The 15835-nt window shown below is 35.5% G+C and overlaps 1 protein-coding gene across 1 annotated transcript in view; it reads left to right on the plus strand.

Moving 5' to 3' along the window:
• Positions 1-15835, plus strand: part of CFAP47 (cilia and flagella associated protein 47) — a 439964-nt gene that overhangs the window by 139429 nt on the left and 284700 nt on the right. Inside the window, exons 29-30 of the mRNA XM_050776518.1 lie at positions 450-675; positions 13440-13664. Coding sequence (XP_050632475.1) covers positions 450-675; positions 13440-13664 — 451 coding nt within the window. The remainder of the gene's footprint in view (positions 1-449; positions 676-13439; positions 13665-15835) is intronic.

The raw sequence follows: 15835 nt of genomic DNA on the forward strand, positions 1-15835 counted from the left end.
TTTATTTTATTAAAGTACTTGATTTGGATAGAAAGTCATTTGGGATCTAAAGCAATATTGTGTTTGTGTAATTTATTCAGATGAGATTAAATTTTTTCTACTACATAATGCTGAAGATCGTCAATACATTTTGCTAATGTAATAAAAAATGGAAGATTCCACTTCAGGGAATATTTTCACCTACCATTATGGCAAGAAGAAAATGTAACTTTTATTTATTGAAATCCACCTATTGTTAAAACGTTTCTCTTAGGTACTTCAAAGTAAATGTATTTTCATTGTTTATTTTAAGATACAGTAAATTGACTCAGAATTTCTTTGAGAGCATAGAATAATTGGTAGAATGGGTTCTATTAGTCTGCATACAAATGACAATAACTGACAGAATATTTTACTCCTGGTCAAGTAGCCCCCCCCTTTTTTTTTTAACAAACTAATTTGAATTTTAGGAGTGGAAGTACTGCCTGAACATTTGCACTTGGATGAAATTGAAACATCAAAGGAAGATAATGGATCTATGGAAAAGGAAAACTGTGAACAATTCCTTTCTCTTGAAGAAGGAACAAAGGCACACTGCTTTTTTGAGAAGGTTGTAAATGCAGCACACACCTGGTTCAGTCTCTTTGGCTGGCCTGAAGGACCCCATTCTTTTTCTATTCCAGAGACTATAAGAAGGTGAGAGTCACGTGTTTCTCTAAATTCCTTGCTTTGTATCGCATCATAAAATACAATCTATTGATTGCGATTCTATTAAGTGAAATACAATATGAAATAATTTATTCTGGACTGATATATTATGAAGCATCTCATAATTTATTGTTGTTATTGCAAGAAGAGTAAAATGATGCAAACACAAATTTTTTAGTATAATGTCATCTTTAATTTCTTTTAAATATCTGATAATTTTAGGTAAGCACTGAAATTCTCTGAACCTCACCTTCCTCATCTGTGATATGAGGAAGGTTATCCTATGAGTAGGAAAGCCTTTTAAAGTTATAAATTTTATAAATTACACATTGCTGTGTACATCAACTATTAGCCCTCGATCGAGATTATAGCCAAGTAGACAGGTAATGGTATTAATGAACAATGAGGGCTCACTTTTCTTTGACATGATTTCCTCTTTTACAGTGCATTTACTTCCCTTCTTTCATGTGTTGTGTTATTACTCAGTATGTCTAAAATAGTTCAACTGTTTCGGTTATATCAAGTGACTTAATTATGTGTTAATTTAAACAGGAGTTTAGGCCTGTTACTTGTTATAATGTTGTTGGTGTGATATGCTCTCACAGCTTTTCCACCTGCTTTCTCAGCAATGAGTTAACTTGCTGCAACCATGGTGGGGAGTACAGTACTCATACCTATAGTGGACTATGGGCTATTTATAGAATTTCTGCTCTATAGTCGAGGGACCTAGGTAAAACTAAGGCTACAGTTTTCCTATATGTTACCTTTTTCAGGTTTTTAAATTAATAGGACAAATCTAGCTTCATAGAATGATTTGGCTAATATTTCATCTTTGTCCCTGCTGTGAGAAAATTAATGCAATAGCTACCCTGAAAATTTATAGTTTTCATCATAAAATCATTTGTTATTGAAACATTTTTTGAAATGTTTGTGCATCTTCTTTCTTGAACCTGAAGATAGAGATTGTCAGACATGCTCTTTGTTGATGTGGACCTTGGATAATTTCACTCTTTAGAAACACCACTTCACAGCAATAAGGAAAATAAGGTCCAGTTCATCTGTTGATTTCTAAGATATATACAAGCAGAATAGCAGAAGACAAAGGAATTATTTGAGGGGATTTCCTATTTATTTATTAATTCTTAGTCTTTTCTTTTTTATAAGACTATGAAAATTTTATTAAGTTATATTTTGTCTTTTACAAGAACTCTTCTTCATAAACATATTTTGGGATCTAGTTAATGAATTAGATGACTTATGGGATTTTATCAATTTTTTGAACAAATTGCAATCATATATAATTATAGGGTACACAGCATTAATATGGTATATATATGTATGGTGTGGAATAATTAAATCAAGATAATTAACATATTCGTCATCTTAAGTATTTATCATTTATTTCTCTTGTATAATTGCAACCTTGTATAATTTGACCAACATCTCTTGGGTCCCTGAACCTTTAGCCTCTGATAACCACCATTTCACTCTCAGCTTCAATGAATTCAACTTTTTTAGATAAAATGCATGAGTGAGATCATGTAACATTCATCTTTCAATGCCTGGCTTATTTCACTTAGTATAATGTCCTTCAGGTTCATCCATGTTGTCAAAAATTACTGGATTTCACTCTTTTTAAGGCTGAGGAGTGTTTCATTTTCTTTATCCTTTCATCTGTTGATTGACACTTAGGTTGATTCCATATCTTGGCTATTGTGAATAATGCTGTAATAAACCTGGGAGTGATTATATCTTTTCAATATACTGATTTCATTTACTTTAGATACCCAGTATTGGGATAGGTGGATTATGTGGTAGCTTTATTTTAATGTTTTAATTTTAAATTTATATTTATTATTTTGTTATTTTTATTTGTTTTTATTTTATTTTATTTTATTTTATTTTATTTTATTTTATTTTATTTTTTGAGACAGAGTCTCTCTCTGTCACCCAGGCTGGAGTGTAGTGGCGCAATCTCAGCTCACTGCAACCTCTGCCTCCCAGGCTCAAGCAATTCTTCTGCCTCAGTCTCCCAAGTAGCTAAGACTACAGGTGCATGCCACCATGCCCGGCTAATCTTTGCATTTTTCATAGAGACAGGGTTTCACTATGTTGGCCAGGCTGATCTAGAACTCTTGACCTCGTGATCCACTTGCCTGGGCCTCCCAAAGTGCTGGGATTACAGGCATGAGCCACCGCACCTGGTCTCTTGTTATTTTTTAATAATTTCAACTTTTATTTTAGATTCAGGGGTCCATGTGTAATATACATGCATATATTGTATGATGCTGAAGTTTGGAATACAAATAATCCTATCACCCAAATAAAGAGCACAGTACACAACAGTTAGTTTTTTGACACTTGTTGCATTCCCTCATGTCTCCTTCTATTAGTCCTGAGTGCCTTTTGTGACCATCTTTTTGTTCATGAGTAGCCAATATTTAGGTCCCACAAGAGAGAGCATGCGGTGTTTGGTTTTTTTGTTCCTGTGTTTATTCACTTAAGATAATGGTCCAGCTGCATCCATGTTGCTGCAAATGACATGATTTCATTCTTTTTTATGGTTTCATAGTATTCTATGGTGTATATGTACCACATTTTCTTTATCCAATCCACCATTGATGGGGAACTAGGTTGATTCTATGTCTTTGCTATTGCGAATAATGCTGTGATGAATATAGAAATGCATATGGCTTTTTGGTAGAATGATTTATCTTCTGTTGGATAGTACCCCACCATGGGATTGCTGGGTTGAATGGTATTTCTGTTTCCAGTTCTTTGAGAAATCTCCAAACTGCTTTCCACAGTAGCTGATCTTACTTGCATTCCCACCAATAGTATTTATTTATTATTTTTATTTTTTTATTATACTTTAAGTTCTAGGGTACGTGTGCACAACGTGCAGGTTTGTTACATATGTATACTTGTGCCATGTGGGTGTGCTGCACCAATAGTATTTAAACATTCACTTTTCTCTGCAGCCTCACAAACATCTCTTGTTTTTGCCTTTTTAGTAATAGTCATTCTGACTGGTGTGAAATGGTATCTCACTGTGATGTTGATTTGCATTTCTCTGATGTTTAGTAATGTTGAGCACTTTTTCATATGTCTGTTGGCCAGTTATAGATCTCCTTTTCAAAAGCATCTGTTTATGTTATTTGCCCACTTTTTAATGGGGTTGTGTTTTGCTTTTGAACTGTTTCAGTTCCTTATAGATTATGGATATTAGACCTTTGTCAGATGCACAGTTTGCAAATATTTGCTCCCATTCTATAGCTTGTTTGTTTACTCTGTTAATAGTTTCCTTTGCTGTGTAGAAGCCCTTTAGTTTAACTGGTCCCACTAGTCACTTTTTTCTTTTTGTTGCAATTGATTTTGAGGACTTAGACGTAAATTCTTTCCCAAGGCCAATGTCCAGAATGGTGATTCCTAGGTTTTCCTCTAGAATTCTTATAGATTGGGACTTTATATTTAAATGTTTAATCCATCTTGAGTTAATTTTTGTATATGGTGAAAGTTAGTGGTCTACTTTTAATCATCTGCAAATGACTAGCCAAGTATCATAGTATCATTTATTGAATACGGAATCTTTCTCTATTGCTTATTTTTGTTGACTGTGTTGAAGATTAGATGGCTATAGTCATACAGCTTTATTTCTGGATTCTTGTTCTGTTCTGTTGGTCTTTGTGTCTGTTTTTGTACCAGTACCATCCAATTTTGGTTCCTGTAGCCTTATAGTACAGTTTGAAGTCAGGTAATACAACGCCTCCACCTTTTTTTTTTTTTTTTTTTTTTTCTCAGGATTCATTAAGTCATTTGGATTTATTTTTGCTCACATACGAATTTTAGAAAAGTTTTTTTTTAATAATTCTTTGAAAAATAGCATTGGTAATTTGGTAGAAATAACATTGAATCTATAGATTGCTTTGGGCAGTAAGTCCATTTTAACGATATTGATTCTTCCAACCAATGAACATAAAATGTTTTTCCATTTGTTTGTGTCATCTATGATTTCTTTCAGCAATGTTTTATAGATCTCCTTGTATAGATCTTTCACCTCTTGGTCAGATGTATTCTTAGGTATTTTATTTCTCTGTGGCTGTTGTAAATAAGACTGCCTTCTTGATTTGGCTCTCAGTATGAACATTATTGGTGAATAGAAATGCTACCAATTTTCATACATTGATTTTGTATCTTGAAACTTTACTGAAGTCATTTATTAGTTACAGGAAATCTCTGGGATGCAGCAAAAACATTGTTAAGAGGAAAGTTTATAATGCTAAACACCTAACTCAAAAAGTTAGAAAGATTCCAAATTGCTGGGTGTGATGGCTCATGCCTGGAATTCCAGCACTTTGGGAGGCTGAGGTGGGCATGTTGCCAGAGGTCAGGAGTTCAACACAAGTCTGGCCAACATGGTGAAACCCCGTTTCTACAAAAATACAAAACAATTAGTCAAGCATGGTGGCACACTCCTGTAGTTTCAGCTACTAGGGAGGCTGAGGCAGGAGAATTTATTGAACCCATAAGGCGGAGGTTGCAGTGAGCTGAGGTCATGCCACTGCACTCCAGCCTGAATGACAGGGCAAGACTTGGTCTCAAAAACAAAAAAAATCTCAAATTAAACTTCATACATTGAGGCACTAGAAAAACTACATTTGCTGAGGAGTGCTTTACTTCCAACTATGTGGTCAATTTTGGAATAAGTGCGATGTGGTGCTGAGAAGAATGTATATTCTGTTTATTTGAGGTGGAGAGTTCTGTAGATGTCTATTAGGTCTGCTTGGTGCAGAGCCAAGTTCAATTCCTGGATATCCTTGTTAACCTTCTGTCTCGTTGATCTGTCTAATATTGACAGTGGGGTGTTAAAGTCTCCCATTGTTATTATGTGGGTGTCTAAGTCTCTTTTTAGGTCTCTAAGGATTTGCTTTATGAATCTGGGTGCTCCTATATTGGGTACATATATATTTAGGATAGTTAGCTCTTCTTATCGAATTGATCCCTTTACCATTATGTAACGACCTTCTTTGTCTCTTCTCATATTTCTTGGTTTAAAGTCTGTTTTATCAGAGACTAGGAGTGCAACCCCTGCTTTTTTTTTTTGCTTTCCATTTGCTTGGTAGGTCTTCCTCCATCCCTTTATTTTGAGCCTATGTGTGCCTCTGCACATGAGATGGGTCTCCTGAATACAGCACACTGATGGATCTTGACTCTTTATCCAATTTGCCAGTCTGTGTCTTTTAATTGGGGCATTTAGCCCATTTACATTTAAGGTTAATATTGTTATGTGTGAATTTGATTCTGTCATTATGATGTTACCTGGTTATTTTGGCTGTTAGTTGATGCAGTTTCTTCCTAGCGTTGATAGTCTTTACAATTTGGCATGTTTTTGCAGTGGCTGGTGCCAGTTGTTCCTTTCCATGTTTAGTGCTTCCTTCATGAGCTCTTGTAAGGCAGGCCTGGTGGTGACAAAATCTCTCAGGATTTGCTTGTCTGTAAAGGATTTTATTTCTCCTTCATTTCTAAAGCTTAGTTTGGCTGGATATGAAATTCTGGGTTGAAAATTCTTTTCTTTAAGAATATTGAATATTGGCCCCCAGTCTCTTCTGGCTTGTAGGGTTTCTTCCAAGAGGTCTGCTGTTAGTCTGATGGACTTCCCTTTGTGGGTAACCTGACCTTTCTCTCTGGCTGCCCTTAGCATTTTTTCCTTCATTTCAACCTTGGTGAATCTGACAATTATGTGTCTTGGGGTTGCTCTTCTCGAGTAGTATCTTTGTGGTGTTCTCTGTATTTTCTGAATTTGAATGTTAGTCTGCCTTGCTAGGTTGGGGAAGTTCTCCTGGATAATATCCTGAAGAGTGTTTTCCAGGTTGGTTCCATTCTCCCTGCCACTTTCAGGTACACCAATCAGATGTAGATTTGATCTTTTCACATAGTCTCATATTTCTTGGAGGCTTTGTTCATTTCTTTTTACTCTTTTTTCTCTAAACTTCTCTTCTTGCTTCATTTCATTCATTTGATCTTCAGTCACTGATACCGTTTCTTCCACTTAATCGAGTCGGCTACTGAAGCTTGTGCATGCATCACATAGTTCTCGTGCCATGGTTTTTAGCTCCATCTGGCTTTTTAAGGTCTTCTCTACGCTGTTGATTCTAGTTAGCAATTTGACTAATCTTTTGTTCAAGGTTTTTAGCTTCCTTGCGATGGGTTCAAACTTCCTCTTTTAGCTTGGAGAAGTTTGTTATTACTGACTTTCTGAAGCCTACTTCTTCTGTCAAATCATCAAAGCAACAATGGTGCTGGGAAAGCTGACTAGCCATATGTAGAAAGCTGAAACTGGATCCCTTCCTTACACCTTATACAAAAATTAATTCAAGATGGATTAAAGACTTAAATGTTAGACCTAAAACCATAGAAACCCTAGAAGAAAACCTAGGCAATACCATTCAGGACATAGGCATGGGCAAGGACTTCATGACTAAAACACCAAAAGCAATGGCAACAGAAGCCAAAATAAACAAATGGGATCTAATTAAACTAAAGAGCTTCTGCACAGCAAAAGAAACTACCATCAGAGTGAACAGGCAACCTACAGAATGGGAGAAAATTTTTGCAATCTACCTCTCTGACAAAGGACTAATATCCAGAATCTACAAAGAACTTAAACAAATTTACAAGAAAAAATCAAACAACCCCATCAAAAAGTGGGCAAAGTATGTGAACAGACACCTTTCGAAAGAAGACTTTTATAGAGCCAACAGACACATGAAAAAATGATCATCATCACTGGTCATCAGAGAAATGCAAATCAAAACCACAATGAGATACCATCTTACACCAGTTAGAATGGCGATCATTAAAAAGTCAAGAAACAGCAGGTGCTGGAGAGGATGTGGAGAAATAGGAACACTTGTACACTGTTGGTGGGACTGTAAACTAGTTCCACCATTGTGGAAGACAGTGTGGCGATTCCTCAAGGATCTAGAACTAGAAATACCATTTGACCCAGCGATCCCATTCCTGGGTATATACCCAAAGAATTATAAATCATGCTACTATAAAGACACATGCACACGTATGTTTACTTCAGCACTATTCACAATAGCAAAGAACTGGAACCAACCCAAATGTCCATCAGTGATAGACTGGATTAAGAAAATGTGGCACATACATACCATGGAATATTATGCAGCCATAAAAAAAGGATGAGTTCATGTCCTTTGTAGCGACATGAATGAAACTAGAAACCATCATTCTGAGCAAACTATCACAAGGACAGAAAACCAAACACTGCATGTTCTCACTCATAGGTGGGAATTGAACAATGAGAACACTTGGACACAGGATGGGCAACATCACACACTGTGGCCTGTTGTGGGGTGGAGGTATGGGGGAGTGATAGCATCAGGAGAAATACCTAATGTAAATGATGAGTTAATGGGTGCAGCAAACCAACACAGCACATGTATACATATGTAGTAAACCTGAACGTTGTGCACATGCACCGTATAACTTAAAGTATAATTTAAAAAAAAGAAAAACTAGGAAAACTAGCCCAAAAGCTAGCAGAATAAAATATATTACTAAAATAAGAGCAGAACTGAATGAATTTGAAACTCAAAAATATATGCAAAGAATCAACAAAACCAAAACTTGTTTTTTTGAAAAGATAAACAAGATTGATAGACTACTAGCTAGACTAATAAAGAGAGAATATACAAATAAGCACAATCAAAATCACTAAATGTAGCATTACAACTGATCCCACAGAAATACAAAGGATCCTAAGAGATGTTTATTCACACTTCTGTGCACACGAACTAGAAAATTTAGAGAATGTGGATAAATTCCTGAAAGCACACAACCTCTCAAGATTGAATCAGGAAGAAATTGAATCCCTGAACAGATCAATATTGATTTCTAAAATTAAATCAGTAATAAAAAACCTACTAACAAAAGCCATGGACCAAAAGAATTTACAGCCAAATTCTACCAGATATACAAAGAAGAGCTGTTAACAATTATACTGATTCTATTCCAAATAATCAAGGAGGAAGGACTCCTCCCTAACATACTCTTGGAAGCCAGCATCACTGTGATACCAAAACCTGGCAGACACAATGAACAAAGAAAACCATAGGGCAACATTCCTGATGAACATAGATGTAAAAATCCTCAATAAAATATTAGAAAACTGAATCCAGTAGCACATCAAAATGCTAATTCACCATGATCAAGTAGGCTTCATCCCTGGGATGCAAGTTTGATTCAACACACACTAATTAATCAATGTGATTCACCGCACATAAGGAATTAAAAACAAAAACTGTGTAATCATCTCAATAGATGTGATAAAAGCCTTCAATGATATCCAACATCCCTTCATGATAAAAAATCTCAACAGAGTCACCAGCAAAGGAACATACCTCAAAATAACAAGAGCCATCTATGACAGCCAACATCATACTGAATGGGCATAAGCTGGAACCATTTCCCTTGAGTACTAGAACAAAACATGGATGCCCACTCTGACCACTCCTATTCAAAATAGTATGGGAAGTCCTTTTCAGAGCAAGCAGACAGGAGAAAGAAACCAAAGGCATCCAAATAAGGAAAGAAGTCTTACTTTCTGTCTTCACTGATGATATGATTTTATGCTTAGAAAACCCTAGTTTTATTTATTTGTTTATTTATTTTTTTTTGAGATGGAGTCTCGTTCTGTCGCCCTGGCTGGAGTGCAGTGGCACGATCTCCGCTCACTGCAAGCTCCGCCACCTCCCGGGTTAATGCCATTCTCCTGCGTCAGCCTCCCTAGAAGCTGGGACTACAGGCGCCCGCCACCACGCCCGGCTAATTTTGTTTGTATTTTCAGTAGAGATGAGGTTTCACCGTGTTTGCCAGGATGGTCTCGATCTCCTGACCTCGTGATCCGCCCGCCTCAGCCTCCCAAAGTGCTGGGATTACAGGCATGAGCCACTGCGCCCGGCCACCTAGTTTTATTTTTAATTTTTTGAGGAACCTCCATAATGTTTTCTATACAGCTGTACTAATTTACCTTCCTACCAGAAGTGTGCAAGCATTGCCTTTTCTCCACATCTTCTCCAACACTTGTTATTGTTCATATTTTTTATAAGTCAATCTAACAGCCGTGAGATAATATCTCATTGGGATTTTAATTTGCACTTCCTTTATAATTAATGACTTTGGGCACCAGTCTTTTTTCAGTTCCTAGAAGCCCTTAGGTATTATTTCTTTTTAGCTCTTCCCCAAATCAGCAGAAGATAGAAGTAGCCCTTGAAATAGACAAGAAAACACAGTTTATGTTTCAGAGATAATCACAGAAAATATAGTAAATATTACAGTCTATTCTTTTCAAGCTGGGTGAATTGTGGGAATAACATTTTCTGTAAACACCACTGGGAAGATCTCTAAGCAACTAATCATAGAGTCATTTGAACTGTACTGGAAGTCCCACTTATTCTGAGAGAAGTAATTGCAGTACATATAGGTGCTATTCCAGGATTCCACTCTAGCATGAAGCTTCCTGCAGTTGCCACCTACAAATAACACATCCTAGAATACCAGTCAGGAAGCTTAAGGGGAAGTTTAAGGAAAGCTTGTTCCAAAGCTAACTATTCCATCCCAGACCCTCTCATTTAGTATAATACGTAGACTCTTATAGAAAATCAAATGCATCCAGTAGAATGTCTTATCTTTCATAACAAGAGGATCTGAAATGAGGAAAATATTTCCTCTATGCCTCCATTTTCTCATCTGTAAAAAAGGAGATAATGGTATACCTAACCAATACAGTCTCTGTAACATTTATGAGATAATATATTTAATGCATGTCAGAGCAGACTTTAGGACCTAGTAAGTCTTCAGTAAATCTTAGCTATTATTAAAAAATTTACTTAGGATTATATTAATATTGTTATGTATTTCTAATTTCATTAATCATATTCACCAACTCTTGTATTTGGCAGTAGAGAGTCAGTTTAAAACTCATCATTTTCAAGAAAGCACATTTCCAAATTATGTTTTATTAAAAATATTTCACCTTTCTTTGCAGGATGTTTACCCAGCTTGATTCAGGAACATTTGACACACACACACACACACACACACACACACACACATATATATGTGCATACATACATATATAGTATACATATATGTATACATACGTGTATACAAGTATCTATACATGTATGTGTACATATATGTATGTATACACATGTATGTGTGTATATGCACTTATATATGTATGTATATATCACATATATTTATATATGTATGTATATATACACATATACATAGCATAGCATGCTGTTCTCTTTGCAGCTTTGAGCTGCTGGCAAGCTCACTGATAAATTTAATAGTATTAAATAGTATTAAAATGAAGTGTTACCTCCATTTCTGGGCATCCTGCCCATTCATACTGTCAACAGTGTCCAACAAAGTCATAGAAACTTGACTTCAGATTCAAGCTAAGTATTAAAATGAAAATGGGTATAATAATTCATTCTAGTTGTGTTTGAATTCTTCCTTTTGCACACTGGTATAACAATAATGAGATATTCTACAATTCTTATTTTTAAAAGAGTTTTATTTGTTAATCATTTTACTGCATGTTTGCTGGTGATAGTGATGGGTGAGCCTTTTGAATATCTTCAATCTCCAAAGTAGGGGATTCTCACAATTGAAAAATCAACAAAATCCTTTAAGATATTAATATATATGTAAGAGCAAAAGGAATATAGTTAAACTACATATAGGCAAATATGGAGTTATTAAACAATAATTTAATAATGTTTAATAGTATTATTTGTGTTTATTGTTATTAATCACTTCATATTTGCCTATATGTTTATCAACATCATTGTTCTTTCTTTTGCATCTTTAGTCTTGCAGGTATGATAATTTTTATTTTCTCAAATGTTGCAGTATGAATGCTATTCTATGACCTATATTTCATTGCAGTAATTTTGTTTTTATTTGATTTAATCTACTATTAAGCTCATCCATTGCTTTCTTAATTTTATTTATTCAGATTTTTATTTGTGAATGCTCCATTAGTCACATTTTATATAGTTTATTGTTCCATGACAAAGTTGCCAATTTTGAACATAGTACATATGGTTAGTTTAAAACCTGTGTGTTCACTGAGCTCTGTGGGGTCTCAGCATAGCAGCCACTCAAGCATGTGTGGAGACCTAGACGCTTTAGATACTCTGGCTTTCCAGTCCTCCCAGCAAAAGTAACTGAAACTCTGGCAAAGTGGGAGGTTAGACACCCATACATATCCCAAGGAGAGGAGCTGAATCCAGGGTGTGAAGTAGCGACAGTCTGCAGACCCCCCTTCTACAACACCTGACAGGAAAGGACCCACTGGCTTGGAATTCTAGCCAGCAAATGGTAGCAATGTTGCACCTACCTTGGACGGAACTCCTGGGTGGAGGGGCCGGCTGCCATCTCTGCTGTTTGGGTGACTTGGCCAATCCAGCCTTTGGGCTTTGAAGAGTCCAAACTGACCAGAGGCAGAGGGATCCCCCAGCACAATAAAACTGCTGTATCAAAAACAAAACAAAACAAAACAAAAAACCCTGTGTCTTACAACTATAATACTATAATACCTGGGATACCTGAGTGTCTATTTTTATTGCTTATTGTTCCTTTTCATTTGCATTAATCTTGACCAATAGTGGTGTTAATTTTCTCCATAAAATATTTGTTTCTTTGCTGGTGACTTCAGTATACACTAGCTCTATCATATCCATTACTTATGAGGAAACTAAGGAACAGAAAAGTCAAGTAACTTTTATAATGTCATGCAATAAGTGGAAGAGCCATGTTTTGAGCAGTGGTAGTCTATTTCTTGCCCAGTGGAATGTATTTTCTTCTGTATGAACTTCCTATCTACCAAAGTGGGTAACTGCCATTCAAAACGGCCTCGGATACTTTTTTTTTTTTTCCATTATTTGTGGATACTTTTTATTTGTCAATCTAAGCAAGTGATACATCTGTTACTCTCATCGCTAACAATTAGACAATGTGGTGTGAGATATTGAATAAATTATAGACAGCAAGAATAGTGGTAATTTTTAACTTCATTAAAAGTCAGTATGCATCACAACCTTGTGCAATATTACTAGGAATTAGAGATTGCAGTATCTTATTTAAAGAACAGAAGAATATATATTATCTGTGGGCTTTATCTTTAAAATGAAAATCCCCGCTTATTAAGCCGATGTGCAGGATGTGCCCTTCTAAGCATTAAAATACAAATACTGAGAAAATGTGTGTACATTATTTTTGTATATACATGTGTGATAAACATTTGAAATCTGTCTTGGAAACTATTATAGACCTTATTATCTCCAATTTATATCGTGCAAAATTGAGCTCTGTGAGTTTAGGTAGCTTGCCACACTCACTCAGCTAGTAGGTGATGGGTTTAAATTCAATCTGTATTCTATTTCTCAAGATCCAATCTATTCATAATCTAATACTTCAGATTTGACAGTTACAGCATTAGATAATTATGTGTGTTTAAATGAGATACTGGAAATCTCTGATAATATTTAACAAATCTTTTTTTGACCAACAAATGGTAGCCTGGTGAAGTGTATTATGGACTTTCTTACTTAGTTGATTTTAATAGAGTTTTATTTAGTTATTGAATTGAACATTTTTTTCCCCATAGTATAACATTTTGAGACTGTTTTTAATTTAAAGTCTTTTTCTCATAGGGATGTATATAAAATGCGACTCTACTCATCAACCTCGCCACCTCAAAAGTTTTCCAAACAGAATGACTTTTCCAAATTTAATAAGACTATTTATGATGTGCTGCTCCATTTGAGTGGAAAAATGCCACCTGGAATTAATTCAAGTCAATCTTTACCCGTAGATAACCATGAAAAAAGGGTAATTCAACTTCATTTGCAACATTCTTCACTTCTGGACTTTCTCAGGTAAGTGCCTGGATGTGCTCGTATAAGCCTGTAACTCTGGCTTGGATAGTTAGATAAATGAGCAGATAGATAGAATTTGATATTATTTTTCTTCTTAACCAAATATATATGTATATAAATATACACACACACACATATATATATGTATGGTAAAGTATATATATCTCACACATTTTGAAAAATATGTAATTCTTAATAGCCAATAAGCATTTTATGATATATTGGATTTTTAATCTAAGGCAATCATTCTTATACTTTATCATGCATCAAAATCACTGACAGGGCCTGTTAAAACAACAGTTTACTGACCCTTACCCACTGAGTTTTTCAAAGTTAATTTTCATTTATAACAAGTTTCAAGGTGATGCTGATATTTCTGATACATTACCTCATTTTGAAAATCCTGGTCTACAGCAAATATATAAATCCATTTAGCTAAAAAGGGATGAAACCAACAAGCTTTATTTCTTAGACTATGATTAGTATCATCTCAATGTATGGGTACTGTAGACTTTTAGTCTGCATATGTAAAGTCTTTTAATATTAAAGTAGTCGGCAGGCGAAAGGAATTTTAAATGGTTGATGTAAAATATAGGAAAAATAATTGTCATCATAGTATCTGTGTTCCTCTGCAAAAATTAAATGGAAAGTCACCAAGAAATGGAAAAACAATGTACATTTACATTCTGAGAAGAATACTGGTGAATTTACATTGTTTCTTTAGCCTGCACTTGCAACATCCTTGTACACTGAAACATCCCACATCCATAGGCAGTAATTTATTTAGCACTGAGTTGAACATGTTATTACTCCCTCTTCCATGCTCCTATACAATTAAAATGGCATTTATTACTTGTAATTATGTAATATGGTTAATATATTTTTAGATATATTATTGTGATTTTCTCTTTTGCTTCTTTGTTTACGGAATCTGCTCCATAGTTGCTCAGAGATGTTCATCTGTCCTAGCGGGAATAGAGATGGAGGGCAAGAAGAATACTCTTATAGCAGGAATACAAATTAAAGATTTGACATTCAGTTTTTTGTTTCCAAATCAGGATTTTTGAGTCCCTAGTGATACTATGTATTAAAACGTTGACATGTTACTTAACAAAATATTTTCTTTCATTTCTCAGGTTCTCAATATCATGGTAATAAGGCAAAATTGGCTTGGTTCCTTGTGGATTATAAGGTAGCTAGAGGTTTCTAAATCACTTAAGGTGACTGAATCAAGATCCAGGCAGCTTGTCATGGCGGTTTCTGTGTTGGGATGTTAGAGGGACCCGACTGGAGACACAGAAGAGTGTCAGTTGGCTGGTCCTGATGCCGCAATAGGAATGACAAATATATGAGGACTAGGGAGTGGCTGAGTCAGTTATAGGAGATGTCTTGGGTCCTTGACGGGCCTAAGGGCAGAGACAGAAGATCCCTGTCTCAGACATCAGCAGCATATGCCCACATGACACAGACATTTCAGGTGGAGAGGAGGCACAGCAAAAAAAGGACAAGTATCCAGAAATGCAGTCACCAACCTTCATGTACAAATATAGGAGTCCCTCTCCCTATCTCATGTAAGCCCAAATCCAGCATAGATTATCCTAGTTCTGAGAGTTCTTACACAATTTGAGGAAGCCTTCTATATAAAATATCAAATGAAAAATATAAATATTAGATGCACGGCTTTAGAAGGTAATCATGAAAGTAAAAAAACCTGCAGTTAAAACGGTATTTATTTGACAAGGAGTCTACCTTTTCTCAGGTGCCATCTGGCATGGATAGGCAGGGGTGAAATTTTGACTGTTAATCACAAATAACAGAATTTCTGTAAAGAGATTCTTTGGGTAGAAGACCTAAAGATACATGGAGATGCAATTTTGCATTTTCTCTGTATCCTTCTCCACTCAATCTAGGTGGGAGAATGAGAACGGTTGTATCAGTTAAGGAAATAACACAGCTATGTGGAATTTTGTAAATCACTTTCAACTCCACTGACTTATCCCTGAGTCAGTGAATCCCACAATCTGTGAGCATCTTAAGGGCAGAAACTGCATCTCATTCATCTGGAATTTCTAACACCCAGGATCACTGGGAGCTTGGAATGAGGCCAGTGTTCATTAAATATTTATTTTTTTAACATTTTTTTTCACAAAGATTTACCTTTTGAATTTGTG

This window comes from Macaca thibetana, chromosome X (genome assembly GCF_024542745.1).
Source record: "Macaca thibetana thibetana isolate TM-01 chromosome X, ASM2454274v1, whole genome shotgun sequence".
In the NCBI taxonomy this organism is placed as follows: domain Eukaryota; kingdom Metazoa; phylum Chordata; class Mammalia; order Primates; family Cercopithecidae; genus Macaca; species Macaca thibetana.